Here is a 14,713-nt window from a genome sequence, read left to right on the forward strand (position 1 = left end):
TTTCCATATAATGTATCGCTCTTTATAATTTGACTAATTCATTTGCTATTATTATTTAATAATATATCTATCTATTCTCTGTATTATTAAATTCCCTGCCCTCTTGGCAAATATTTACGCGGCCCAAATCCTTTCTTTACGATTCGTGTCTAAATATCTGGCCGTTGGATGTACATCTCGACCGTGATCGTTTTGAGCCAATTTATTGGGCTCCACAAACGATAACCCGATACCCTACCTCGTGGGCCCGCCACTGTCCCTTCCCTGACTGGCTGGCTCGCCGTCTCCGTCACCCTAATCGCGTCGCGGTAACGAGGTTTTTTTTTTTTTTTTCCATTTCTCTCCGCGTTTAAAAAGTCGGGTTCCTTCCTTCTTCCCCACGGTGGTGGTACCGCGGAGGAGAGCCTGATCGCGAGATCGGGAAGATGGTGTTCCACGCGGGGTGGGTGGGGGCGGTGGCGCGGCTGTCGGCGGAGGCCTGCCAATATGTGGCCTGCAACCCCGAGCGGGTGAGCAGCGACGAGGCGCTCGACCTCATCTGCTGCCTCCCCCTCCGCCACCTCCGCCGCCTCTCCGTCTGCATCTTCTCCTTCTTGTGCTTCCCCCCATTCTTCCCCGACGACCCTCGGCCTCACCGCCGCCGCCGCCGCTTCGCCTACCGCTACACCCTTTCCTCCTCCTCCTCCTCTTCTTCCTCCTCATCCGACGAATACGATTCGCCTGGCGGTGCCTACGAATACCACTCCGAGTGAGGGATTCTCTCCCTGTGTACGGTAATTAATCCCCTCTCGATATGCTTCCGATTTGCTAGGGGGAAGGTACAACAAATGCTTCGCATTATTGTTTATGTTTATTAATCGTAATGATAGGGGGCGCATTGTTGTGTTGGTGAGTTAATTTCCCTGTTTGATGCTGGACATTGTAGTTGTTCAATTGAGTTTTTGTTTAGCTCATCATTCTACAAAGCTATGATTGTCGTTATATTATATTTAGTTTGCATTGCCCATTTCTAAAGATAATACTGGAATGCACATTTTGTTGAGAATCTTGATGCGAGTTAGGTGCATTACTGAACTTAAGCTTCAACATGGAGTCTAAAATACTTATGTAGCACCTGAATCGTACTTATAAGGCATATTTTGACCTTCAATACTTGTTGAGATGTAAGGGAAGAAATTGACTAATCTGCATACTAATAACTTCTACATTCAAAGTTAGGTGACATAAACTCTTGCTAGCATCCTCCCATGGGCACTTCGGAAGCAAACTTAATGCCATGGTGAATGAATACATTATGCTTTTAACTTCCTAATTCTAGAAAAATCTGCTATTTGGTTTATTTAAAAGATGCTTCAAATAGTGGATTGTATTTACTATCAAATGTATGCTTGAATGAAACTTCTTTTTTTCTAATAAAAATGTGTTCATGCTACTTGGCTTTAGTTTTGAGGATATTGTTGAAGAGTTATTAGTGTTTTGTTATTCTCTCACTTGTCAAGCTGTACCTTGCAAGAACTGAAGGCTAAGCATTCCATACCCATTAATGCCTAAATTTTATAAGATTGTTTACTTGAAAATGGAAAAAAGGTTGCATCTTGTTACCCACTTTGCAATCACCTTAGATGGTTGATCTTGTCTCACGTGTAGAACATTTATCTCTTTTCTTTGATTATAGTTTTCCTTTCATTGTTGACCAATTAACAGATTGATAGATAATGCATCATAAGAATATAACATGTCTTTCAAGTGCATGGTTGTTGGATTGCATATTTGTTTAAGAAACACCCATATGGAAGACATTGTAAATTTACATTGTATATGCTTTTAATGATTAACCAAGTCTTTGGAGTGATTTGTTTATACATCTTAAGTGTTACACTGTCACATAAAATTACAACTTGTTTAATCTCATAATAGTGAAATGTGATGAATAAAGTAGATTGATGTTCAGAAATGGTCTAAAGTTTTACATTGTCTAACATACAGTTGCCATGTTACTTGCTGTCTAATTTTTGGATCAAGGAATATTTTTCTCTAAAACTGATGTGTTAAACCAGATACTCATTGCTCTATACCTTGATGCCTATGTATATTGTCCCATTAATCACACCCTCATGCACCTATTCAAGACTATAGTTGATTTTATTAACTAGAAATTGCTTTAGCTGTTGAAGTGTTGGTCTTCTGTTCTTCTTTAGTGAATTATTTCTTATAGTTATCTGTAAGGAAAATGTGTTGGCCTTCTTTTCTTCTTTAGATAGTTATTTATTTTAGTTTTAAGAGTAAAATGCTACTTGAATTGATTAGAAAAGTGAATAACTACATATGTATTATCCCACTACATAATGACTAATAACCTAATAAGCAATCTGGGAATCCTGACACACTTTCTCCAACGTAGGTTAGGTATTTATCATGACAATTTGTTTTACTGTAGACAATTGTACCACGCTAAAGAGGTTTTATGAATGTTTCTGCAATATATTTGTATTTGATTTTTCGATACCTTTCTCAAATTGAAAATTCTGTGGGAATATAAATTTTGCAAATGTAGAAGATTTTTGATCTGAGAATTGGGGTGAGAAGAAAGAGAAGAGAGTGACAAAAGGGAGGAACATAAAGTTTCAGCATTTGTTCCATCGAAAGAGAAAAAGGAGCAAATGTTGTAAGAAAGACAAAAGACCAATGTTTCAGCTTGTATTCCATTAAAAGTAATGTTGACTAATGTAGATTTATAGCCATATAAACCAAGACAACATACCAAAAGTTTCCTTAGCAAATTGGCGAAGTTTCATGAATCGTGATTCCACCAGTCCACCAGTGGATAGAATAATTGCTGTTTGGCATTTCTGATTTAAATTCGCGGTTGCTGTTGCCACTTTTCATAATGTTTATTGAACATATGCGTTTTGTTATCTTTTGTGTTCCTGAATAAATTCCATTAGCTACTTTTCTAGTCACTAGCTACATTTGTTTTATTCATTTATGATTCTGTCGTACAAGAACTGAATTTGTTACTTTGTCATATTTAAAAATTTTCTGTTAAGGTCATGCTTGCAGAATCAGCGAATTCTGATACAGATTGGCCGAGTTATATTAGGATCGCCAGATGTCGATATAATTCCAAGCGAGAAACTGGAGACCCCTGAGATTAATGGAATCTAGAGTAATCAAGGTAAAATTGATACTAAATTCATGATTAGTAATTGGTAATCAATTCAGGCAGGGGGAAAATTTGGCTCATTGGGAGAGATTAAATTGATTTCTCTTATTCTTGTTTGGGAATCTTTTCCAAATGATTCTCATGTGGCTCAATATGTTGATGATAGAAATAATGAAAATCCAGGTGAGGTTTCAATGTCATGTAGTGGGAGAGAGACCGACAGAGAGAGCAGACAGGTGAAGGTAGACGGCCAATGCCTATTCCATTTTGTGATGAAGACGAAATTATGCTTAGCTAAGCTTAAACCTTAGGATGTAGACAAATTGCAAGTACAATTAAACAAATTTGTAAAAATCTAGTTCATCTCAAATTGTCATCTTTTGTATAAGTGACAAGGTATGTCAAATGGGCAAAAAATAAATTCAAAATCCAAAATGACAAATTTCAGTAGTTTTATAAAATCTTTAAGTCTTGGAATACCCACTGTCTCTCGACTTTAAATCCATTATTCATGTCACCCCCCTTAATAATGTAATACAAAAGCTTCAAATATAATGGTTTGGTTAATTCCGTTGACTTACTCTCATGATTCATATTTACGTCATTTTATCTCACTTGTAGTGGTGGATGATATAAAACATGTTAGTAAAGAAGTGTGAATTTGGCATAGCCTTCAGTTTTAAGATCTTTGAAGTGAGAAAGAATCTTCTGAACCATTTTTGGACATGGTGCACAATGTTTTTATATTTTTCTTAGCATAAAATACATTTTACCAAAACAAGATTTTATATGTTACAAGTGTCCAAAACTCAGTATTTATTTAATTTTTTAGAAGGTATAAAACCAATGCATTTAAGATTATTTAGAATTTTGAAATGTACAAGATTGCAATTATTTAGGGTTAAATAATCTCAAATTCATAGTTAAGGGCCTTTTAGACATCTAAATAACCTTAAACTTATATGATATCAATCATTTTCACCATGCATTATATATTTGTGCCTTTAACTCACATAAAGGATTTATAGGTACAAAAACATTCCCAATGGCAAGTTACTGTACACACACGTGTTGCAAACATGATTTTACATTTCAAATACCAATATGAAAATAAATGACAAAAATTATTTGTTGGTAATAACACATTCATATGAGAAAATTTAAAACCTTATATAATTTAGAGAATTGTTGTGGGGACTAGAATATAAAAAAGGCAAAAAAAACTAACAATTTATTTTAATTTTGAATTCTAATTTTTAAATTAGGATAACACTCTTATTAGGATAGACGTAATCAACAAATGCGTCAACATTTGATTATGTAAATAACATCATCAAATTTTGTGAACAAATTGCTCATCTGTCTAGAACATTTATTTTGTTCATCTGTCTTAAATACACTTGCAGATCGTATTTCCCTGCTTCCTTTCTCCTACATTCTTCAGTTGTAGGCACAGTATCTATTTTATATAGCCTGATAAAATAAATAAATAAAGCATCTGAGTTTCAATAGTTACAAGGGATTGAACTGGTAGTCGACTCATGAAATTTCATGCTAAAATATGCACAGAAACTAGAGTTGTCTATGCTGCGTAAGGATTCCATGAGAAACGAAAATTGCCCGTAGAACAAATGCTCAATGATTGTAATGGCTGGATTTTCTTTTCTCCCATAAATGCTGTTCAACTTCAGAGAAATTGTGTGAACTAATTATGTAGGAACGCATAAAGAAGAATTGAAACCATGGGATTGTCGATCACCTGCTCCCAATCCCATCATGCTCTGTTATTTGATTTGGCAGCTTGAAGCATTTCCACTATTAGAGTCTTCACATCTCTAAATGAATAAACAAAAACTTGATCAGGTTTTGCAAAGATCTACTTGCAGATTCAATAGATAAGAGAAACAGAACAATGAAATAAGCCAAAAAAAATTTTAAAAAAAGATTAAATCGTATAAAGGTTTATGCTTAATCTCTTAGATTTAAATACCATTTAACATTTGCCTTAACACAATAAAAAAGAAAATACAATTTAACTAGGTACTGAGCATGCTTACTTCCTGTCTTGTGCTGGTCTAGGGAAAGGGATTCGAAGTTTCAAATTACTTCCTCCAAAACCAGCCTGCGCAAAAGATTATTTTGGCTCAGTACTCATGAACACAAATAACAGAAATCAGGCTTCCCCTAAAGCATCAGCCATGAAAAGAGAAACGTACAAAAGCAGTAGTAATTGGGTAAAAGCTGAACACAAACTATAACTGCAAGATGCTAAATTGGTTGATCTGAAAGAGAAATGCATCACTAATCAGAACGTAAAAGAATGCTCGATTTGTTGAATAAGCTGGCCAGTTTTAGATCTGAGAAATGATGTTACCTTAAAATAACAAAATAGACGACAAACATATCACTATTTGCTAAAGCATTTCATGGCAAATGAAATGCATGGAGGGAATATCATTTAGTTAGTCAAACCCAAAAAACGTCTCTAATATCCTCAATTTACACAAACCATGGCTAGAAGGAAGGATGCAAATTATAGGCAGCTATAGTTGTATGATATAATATATATCTGAAACCCTTGAAATTAAACTAGAGATAAAGATTTGTATGGTAACATAAATTTGAGATCCTATGCCCTTCAAATTCTCTGGAACACTTAAAACTATGAGGTAAACAGAAAACTCAAACGCAGAGGATAGCTTAAGGTGATCCAAGTAATATTCAAAATAAACATACATCAATACACTTATATAATAAGACAATGCAGAAACAAGACTTGTTTATTCCACCAAGTTCCCCACCTTTACGTTGAAGCCTAGGCTATCCACATCAAGCATCTGAGCAAAGTCTACCTGAAGGTATCATTCATATGTTAGTACAATCATAAAGAGATGTTGATTTAAAGTCTATGGGGCTTGACAAATGAGTAACAAGACATGGTTAAATAGAGACAGTAGTGCCTATTTATCATGATATATCATACAACGATAAATGAGACAATTGAGTAATTAGGTGAAGGTTTTGTTCACCTTATTTATGTTGGGATTCACCTTGTCATCACATAAAGTATAACTCACAATGAAAATGTGTCTTTCATAGTGAATAATACATTAATTATGATCAACAATTGTAAAGTGATGCTCGTTATGAAGAATTTAAACATGCAAGCTGTTATGTTCATTTGAATACCTTTACTGAGGTTGAATATTGTACGATTGCTTGGGTGTCTTCAGCATGATCCCTGTTCATATGTGACTAGCAAAGGAAGTACATGTCAACAAACATAACACCCAAAAAATTGACGAGAAAATCATGAGCGTACCGCGATAGGTTTTGTAAATTGAGCTATGGGATCAACTTTTGCAGCTTTATATTCCTCGCCATCAAATTCTAGCAACAAAAGATCACAAGGGATGCATACAATGAGATAATCATTTAATTGCATTGCTAAAATTTCTTTTGCTATATTTTGATACAGTTGCAAATCCTAACATAGTTAACACAAACATAGAATTAAAAAGCAAAAACCATCAAGATGGCAATGGTATTCACTTCAGATTATTTGTCTAGAAATGGACAACTTGCTTCCTTGATTGCATGATACCATGTTGATTTAGGTGTTAGAATTTCAGCATTATATGAGATGCCATTAGTCAATATGTAGTGTTTTGTAAAAACTAGTAGGCTTAGATCTAACTAATATTGGTGAGGCATGTTTAAACCCAACTTATGATTCATTTAATAGGCCTTGAACACATCGTGTGGACCAAGTGAGTGACGTTGTCTAGGCTTTTATCATCAGCTTTTGATGGCAAGGGCCAAATAATCTTCTATAAATGCATGGAAAATCTGCTCTCCTACCCTAGAAGCGTGTTCAACCCGTTGTGAGCTCACCTGTGAAAGGAGAAGAGAGAAGAAGAGGAAGACCAACTGCAGTTGCAAGGTAATTCAATTCCTCATTTCCATGGCACAACGAGGTATTACATGCCCATCTACTCATTTAAATTTATGTACTTGAGATAATAAATCTTCTTAAATTAGGATGGTCATTGTTAGTGATTCAATCAACTGTTTTTTTTAAAAAAAATTTCCATTTGAAATGTTATAGAAGCCAAACAGTGGACTATTTCATATGGGCCACAACCACCACTACCATTCCTACAGCAATGAGATCACCTTCATGGTAATTCATCATGATAGTTCGGAATCAATGTCATGCAGTAAAGGACTTACTATTACTTAACTGAAAGTTGCTTTAACTAATATACCAAGCACCGCTTATCTGAGATGGAACTAAAGTTTGGTTACATGAATTCATGAAAATTACCTCCTGATCCTAGTAGTGCTGTAGCAATTCCAGAAACATAGCGAACATATTTAGGTTTGATGCGAATGAAACTGAAGTCACCAAAATCAACCTATGATTGCAGAATATATCTTTCATGACTCGCAAATGTGTAAAACAGCACAATGGATAATGAAAAAGACATTTTATAGTCACCCAAAATGCATCTGGATGTTTTTCGAGGTAAGTAGTACGAGCAGACTCTTTATCATCATTAGAAAGCTGCAAGGCAAAAGGGCATTTTTAGAGGTGGTTTAAACCAAGAGATTTATAGTAGGGCTAGATGATCAAGGAGGGGAAACTGAGAAGAGCAAACTTTCAGAACATTATTATCAAAAAAGCAACTTAAAAGGTAGCATTCCTAGAATCATACACAGGAAATATTTGTTATCATCGAAGAAAGAGGATACATAATCTGAGATCAGACAATTAGCCAGACTTATCATAATATGACAGAATGCAGCATTGATAAAGTTAATAAGCACAAGTCATTAGCATTTGTAAGTTCATATCTAGAATCCAAAAGAACAAATGGTGAAAGAACAAAACCCTAGGAAAAAAAGGGATATTTGCCTACACAATCATCATACTTTTCCATGAAAAATGTTTCATTTCATAACTAGAATACCATTCGCAAACCTAGACTAACATTTACCACTTCCTTCTATTTAAAGTCACATTCTCCAATATCAACATAAACAAGTCATTTTAGTGTCACATAATTGGGATCAACTATGCAGATTTTATCCCTTCATTAACTTTACCAACTCCTGGATAAAAACTATGGATAATCTTGTATGAAAAATGAGTAATTTACAGAACTAGAATATCATTCACAAAACTATATTACCATTTAACACTTCCATTTAGAATCTCACATGATTAACAATATCACATCAGTAAGGCATCTTAGTACCTATTAGGAATTAACTACATAGATCTTGTGCCTCTATTAATTCTATCCAAGTTATATCTGCTATATTTAGGAAAAGAAGAATATTGTAATGTATTTTATATGAGATAATCATTACAAGATATAGGACCCAGGATAAAATCCTAAACCCAAAAGTACCAATGTAGGACTAAACCCATTATACCTAATAATCCTAATAAATTTAATACTCTTAACTCTAGACCTCAAGGTAAAGCAAAGATACTATGTCCAACTGATTACATTGTCTACAAAATGTAGATAGGCATGATGAGAATGATATTATGCATAATACTCATAGCAAAACAGCACTTAAAAGCTTATAGAGAAAAAAGTCAACAATCCATTCGACCTCAGATCAACATAACCAATGATGTCTTTGACCTCAGCTCAGCACATTGACAATGAGTGAGGATAAAGAGAGAAAGGATGCAGTGAATGAGAACAGAGAGAGTTCTCAGGAATAAATCTTTTGAGTAAGCTCCTCCCTGCAGCGGCACATACAACAACACCAAATTGACTAAGGGAAAGGGAAACACTCAGAAGTCTAGAGGAAAGATGAATATCATAACTCAACCCTTTGTTGTACATAGCAAACTGAGGACAGATTATTTGTCTCTGTTCAATTTTCACAGTAGCTGAATAATATAGTTAAGCTCTTTTGAAGAAGTAGCAAACTGAGAATAGATTATCTTTGTTCAGGTCTTCACTACAGAGTCCAGATCACTAGAAATGGATAGCACAATTAGACTCCTTGCTAAAAGTAATAAATTGAGACCATGATATTTTGATTGTCTTTACTAGGTTCTAGTTGACACAGAAGCAACATGCAAATAGAATAATATGATTCTAAATGATGATGAGAAATTGAAAGAAGAAGAAGATCTAGACGTATATCTGTAAAAAGGGAGAAGAAACATGGCGAAGGCATATCAGAAGAAAGAAGCAACAAAAAGGCAGATATAAAACAAATACACAAAAAAAGTCGGAGGTGAGAACAAGATCTTAGGAGGTACCACTGCTTCGTCGAACGAGGCAAGATTTGAAAGAAAACTACCTTCATGTCAAGATGCAAAAGAAAACCCTATTAAGAAAGGAAGAAAGGCAGAAAAACAAGAACTAGGTCGAGAAATCTTCAACTCAAGATCACCAAAAGTAGAAGGGAAAGTACAAGATTAGAATCTAGAGTTCTCAGAAGAAATCCAATTCTATAGGAGAAACTCAGCAAGCTGAATGGTTCAATAAAGAACAATACATGCATAAATCTGAAAAATCTAGATCAAACTTACATGGCAGGAGGCAAGTGATATAGATGATTACAGCAATTCTTAGCCTACAAAGATGATGGAATCCTGCAAGGAAGAAAAGCGCACTTCTAGAAGTTGACTCATAGACCTCCTGCTACAAGCCATACAAAACTGCAGATGTTGCAATGGAGGTGGGAGGTGAAGTCATTGTTGTTCTCTACTTTTTTATCTATTTTATCCACACTTAATTATTTTTAGATAATAATATTTTAACTTTTCAACAATTGAAATCATCATCTCAACAAGAGGACCCATATTGATATAAGTTGTCCATTCCTAATTATATTACTATGACAAATAAAATACAAGGTTTCAAATTGGTGCAAATCAATCACCAAGGTTTGAGATGAAAAGCAATTCCCACATCTTTTGCAATTAACTTTCCATGTTTCTAGACAACCCAACACTTAACCCATAGAATGTGTAGAATCACATGATAATTTAGTATTTAAGACCATATGCGTCATCCAATAAGTTAAGATACATGGACAAAGTTATAGAGCAAGAAAGAAGAAAGAGAAAAAATTGTACATACTGGAACAGCATCACCATATATGGTGACAATTGTATCAGTCCTATCTTCTGGATCCTTTGCTACAAGCAATGAGCACTTAGGATTTGCCAATAGATTCTGCATGCATTACAAGCTTCCCCATTAGACTGTTCAAAATAGACTCCAGCTGATTGAGAGATAAAAAGTAGAAAACTGAAAAGTTTCACAAAAGAAAATGTGGATTCACAAATGCATCAAACCAAAAGCTAGCATCATACTCACCTTTGAATGGACAGCTAAACTACTGACTGCCAGTATGGGAGAACCACCATGATCACATGCAAAATCAACCATTGATCCAGAAGGATAACCCTGGTGGTCCTGCACAGCCACATGTAAGCACATACAAAATCAAGGATTCAAAATGTTGAATTGGAAAAGAAATAACAATATAGATTATTCTTTTTAATTGTTCATCTAAGAACCAAATGTTAGTTAAAAGAAAAAATTATTTAGTTCAATTCCAATCAGATAAATGTTGTGATCAATATTTGTGAAAAAGAAATTATTATCTTGAAGCCCAATAAAGGGATTTTCTGTGGGAAATCATTTTATCTTTGCATCGCTTTGTTTTCTGTCCAATTCTCAGGAAAATATAGGGTCAGTATACCAACTATAATAGTAGGATGCATATGACGGACCTTCCGTTATCCAAAAAACCAACATGATCTGTGTATCAGCTCATCACTCTCATTAAGGATAGAGATTCAGAGCATGTGGTTTCAATTAAGCCTTCAAATGTTCAATAAAGAATTGACTTATTCTAGCAAGCTACCTTAGTTCCTCTTAGGCAACCATGGAAAATTGACACAAAAACTTAGAATATTTGAAGCATGTTGCCATATGGAAAATGAGAGGAAACAAGATGTAGCTAAAACAAATAATAAAAATAAGAGAAACTAAGTTTAGATGATTTAGCACATTCAATGACAACAAGTTGAGTGAAGGCATTAGGGCTAGAGGAAGACCAATTAACTTTTAACATAGAGCCAATGGTGGAACAAAATCCATCTAGCCGACCCCAAAAAATTCAGGACTCATTATTTGATAAGTTACAAAATATAAAAGTTTAGAGAGGTAAGACCAATAACGTAAATGTCTAACCCAAACCTAAATTCATTGCTTCAACAACGAGATTCAAATGGATCTCTGTTTTCTACTTTATCTAGACCCAGATTTCATCTAAAGAATGCAACAAAGGATAGTGTAAGTACTTCAAAAATTATTTCCTTTATAGGTTAACCAATTCAAGCATTTCAAAAGTAAAATAGAGGATTATCACTTTGCTATTAAGATCTTTGCCCTGACAAGTTGGTCCCTTCTCAACTCAAGTCATATCCACTCTATAATGTAGGTTAATGCTGACCTAAAATCCCTGAAACCACTCGTCCAGTCCTTGTTGAGGCTAACTATAGCACTAAGCAAGGTTCTAAGTGATAATGCCACAAACCCAAAAACAAAAAGGTTTTAACTATCATCTGCAGAAAAATGTTATGACTACATATTTGTCAAGAACAACACTAGGTTGATGCTGGTAGCTTACACAGATGTTTCTTAAGCTGAAAGGTACCATAAAATCACAAGAAAAAAAACAGCCTAAATTACACTTTTCATAGTTTTCCATATTTTTTATAGTTGGTGTTTGTTAACTTTATTTATATACTTAATACTTTAGAATTTTAATAGTCCTTTTATTAGCATAGAATAAGTAAACCAATTGTTGCACTTGAAGACCATGTAAACATGGTTAATAATATTGATTATACCAACAAATTAATGGAATTTACGTCTCTGACCACAGGTGCAGTTTACAATTCAACACCAGTAACTGTATTACACATTTCACTTATTGTTATTGGTTTATGCAATGAGATTAGGTGGCAGAATTTAGCATATGGTGTTATAAGTATTGCATTATCGTATAGGTCTGAGAGAATACAGAACTGATTGGATCTATTGATTAAAACCATGACGCCAAAAAAAAAGGTAATCAATCACCCTGTAATCAGAAGAATCAGGTTTGGCAAGTAATATAACTTCAGAATATTAGGACAATATTACTGTCACCATAAATAACAGGAGAGAAATAAACTGACTAAAAAAATGTATGAATTTAAGAACCTGAGAAAAGGTTGAAAGAATGCCTCGAATACTGAGATCAAGTAATGTCCTTATTTCTTCAACAGGAGAGAGTCGAGTTGCAGCTTCCTTTGATAACAAAAAACTTAAGTTATGGAAATGAAAGCAGTTGCAAAACTATAGTAAGAGTAAGACTGTGTTACTTCAAATCCAAGTAGTTCTAGAATGTAATCCTTGTATTGTAGAGATTTATTTTCTTTTGGTCTTTGGCCACAAGGTGTCCCCACAAGACATAAGATATGAGATAATTCACTGTTCGGGGTGGGAGTGAAAAAGCTTGTGCCGAGATCCGCATTCGAACCACCAAACTTTGACGGAAAGACCTTCAAATCTAGTTCGCTTATCGCTGAACTGAGCCACTAGTGATTGTATCATAGAGATTTCATCTTCACATATTAGGCCGCAAATCATTTTACAGTGAAATTCCATGAGTCAATTATACTAAAAAGTCAGTTATGTCTTACTGTTCTGATACATGGCTACATATTGAAATATTTCAGTCCTCTTTTATTCCTATCTTTAGTTAGTTCTTACCATTTTTCTAGAACCATCACATTCGCCCTTAAACAGATTAACAGATTATCCAGAGTCAGTGGAGTTCAAATCCAGAATGAACACATGCAATGGCTAATGTTATCATTATAATAATCAGATAGATCAGTAAATGATAATTTGTAAGACATTTCAATGCCACTCCAGTTAATTGAGAAGCTAATATCATTAAAAAATATATCAGACTTCTTCTTTGAAGGCAGGGACGTCTCACTTTCCATGCTTGTAAGGGCTATCTGATTTGTATGCCTGTATAACGACAAAGCATGAAATTATGATAAGAATCCTTGTGATGTCCTAATTTAGCCTCACATGTAGAGTTGTCGGTTAATCAAAGGGATCTAAAACTTTAAGACATCAGTTGCTATTGACGTGGGCTAAAGCATTTTGGCTAGTGGTTGTTCCTATGATTGTTAATTGGCCAATTCTCTAATTTGGATTGGTGGTAACAATCAGAATCAATGTAGTCCTAACCTGCAAAACCAAGAGAGAATTTGCAAACCCAGGGCTTAGGAAAAGCATGAACAAATGTCAAAGAAAAAGACAAACCAGGAAGGAAACCCTGTTCTACACGTTTGGAAATAGTTACTTGTTTGAAGGTGGAACTATCATTTGGCCACGCTTGTTGTCGATTACAGATGCTTATCTGGTACGAGCTACACTTTAGATCTTAATAGGGATGTCAAGTCTTAAGTGGAGGAGATTGGGAGTCTGGTAATCAAGGGTCTATAGTATTAGATTTGACAGCTGCTACGAATTTGAGCTTGAACATTTCGAGCCAATGGTAAAGAATAACAAAGTCAATCAACCAATTCTCTCATCTGGGCAAATCATGACGTCACCATAGCGACTTCCCTTGACTAACGGAGAGCTCCATCATGCTAACCCTGCTTTATCACTCGGACGACCACCCCAATACAAGTGTTGCAATTGTTTCTGCTTTAATATCACCAACAGAAAATTTTCAATATTTTCAATCAAAGAAACAAGAACTGGGACCTGATGAACCCTAATCTTCTCGAAGGCGTCCGTAATACTCGTCGCATCGCCAGGCGCCGACACCTGAAGTCAAAATTAAGATACCAGATGCCGGCCGATCGAAACAAAGGCACTAAAAATTGCATAACTGATTCCCCTAAAAAAATACAGATCCCAATTAGCAAACCTGGGAGGAGGAGGAGGACGACGAAGATGAGGCCATCGCCAGAGGAGGGGCGAAAGTAGGCGAGCAGAGAGGGCGCCTTGGAGGGAGAGGCAGCTTTATCAGATGGGAGAATGGCAGCGAGCGTTTGCTGCAAACCGCGAGGCCATTAACGAAGCGAGAGGCAGCGACGGGATGCGTGACGCAGAAGCGGGAGGGCAGCGGTCTCAGCACGCTCTTCATCTTTCTTCCCTTTCTCCATTTTTTTACTATTTTTTCCTTCCTTAAAAAGTCACGTTGCCCGTTTATTCATAATGCCCCACAATTTTATAGATATTACAATTGGCCCCTAACCATAAAGAAAATTTTAACTCGACCCAAAAACTCAAATTAGAAATATTAAAAAAACACTCAAATTTTAATAAAAATATTTAATCTGCATTATTATATCATGATTTATAATATCTATATGATAATTATCTGAATGTAATAAAATTTCTTTTTTCTTTTTGGCAAATTCTACGATAAAATTTATCATAAATTTTTAGCATTATGCTACCTGTGTGCAATCAACATTTGAAA

At 35.1% G+C, this 14,713-nt stretch overlaps 2 protein-coding genes across 3 annotated transcripts; one reads left to right on the forward strand and one right to left on the reverse strand.

Annotated features, from left to right (window-relative positions):
- Positions 1-400: 400 nt before the first annotated feature.
- Positions 401-2,800, forward strand: LOC141840439 (uncharacterized). Its single transcript, XM_074728421.1, has one exon. It carries the CDS (start codon positions 426-428, stop codon positions 750-752), a length of 327 nt encoding a protein of 108 aa, XP_074584522.1. The 5' UTR covers positions 401-425; the 3' UTR covers positions 753-2,800.
- Positions 2,801-4,922: 2,122 nt separating this feature from the next.
- Positions 4,923-14,375, reverse strand: LOC141841298 (non-canonical heme oxygenase HOZ, chloroplastic). Of its 2 annotated transcripts, none has more exons than XM_074729445.1 (12): positions 14,162-14,375; positions 13,990-14,055; positions 12,421-12,507; positions 10,522-10,620; positions 10,282-10,377; positions 7,665-7,730; positions 7,491-7,581; positions 6,486-6,553; positions 6,353-6,418; positions 5,965-6,015; positions 5,221-5,285; positions 4,923-4,998 (listed from the first exon to the last, which is right to left on the reverse strand). In XM_074729445.1, exons 1-12 carry the CDS (start codon positions 14,372-14,374, stop codon positions 4,938-4,940), a joined length of 1,029 nt encoding a protein of 342 aa, XP_074585546.1. In that variant the 5' UTR covers position 14,375; the 3' UTR covers positions 4,923-4,937. The 2 variants fall into 2 exon arrangements, with proteins under 2 accessions (XP_074585546.1, XP_074585545.1); XM_074729444.1 differs by having other exon boundaries at positions 13,990-14,052; positions 14,156-14,375.
- Between the last annotated feature and the right edge of the window lie 338 nt (positions 14,376-14,713).

This window comes from Curcuma longa, chromosome 11 (assembly GCF_044706935.1).
Source record: "Curcuma longa cultivar G26 ecotype Majalengka, Jawa Barat chromosome 11, ITB_CL_G26_1.1, whole genome shotgun sequence".
In the NCBI taxonomy this organism is placed as follows: Eukaryota; Viridiplantae; Streptophyta; class Magnoliopsida; order Zingiberales; family Zingiberaceae; genus Curcuma; species Curcuma longa.

Excerpts from the sequence above, each read along its gene's own strand:
- LOC141840439 (XM_074728421.1), top strand. The coding sequence starts at position 426 with ATGGTGTTCCACGCGGGGTGGGTGGGGGCGGTGGCGCGGCTGTCGGCG.
- LOC141841298 (XM_074729444.1), bottom strand. The coding sequence starts at position 14,374 with ATGAAGAGCGTGCTGAGACCGCTGCCCTCCCGCTTCTGCGTCACGCAT. Across the intron at positions 12,508-13,989 it reads AGAAGATTAGGGTTCATCAG|GAAGCTGCAACTCGACTCTC; the intron begins GTCCCAGTTCTT and ends TTGTTATCAAAG. Across the intron at positions 6,016-6,352 it reads AATATTCAACCTCAGTAAAG|GTAGACTTTGCTCAGATGCT; the intron begins GTATTCAAATGA and ends TGATACCTTCAG.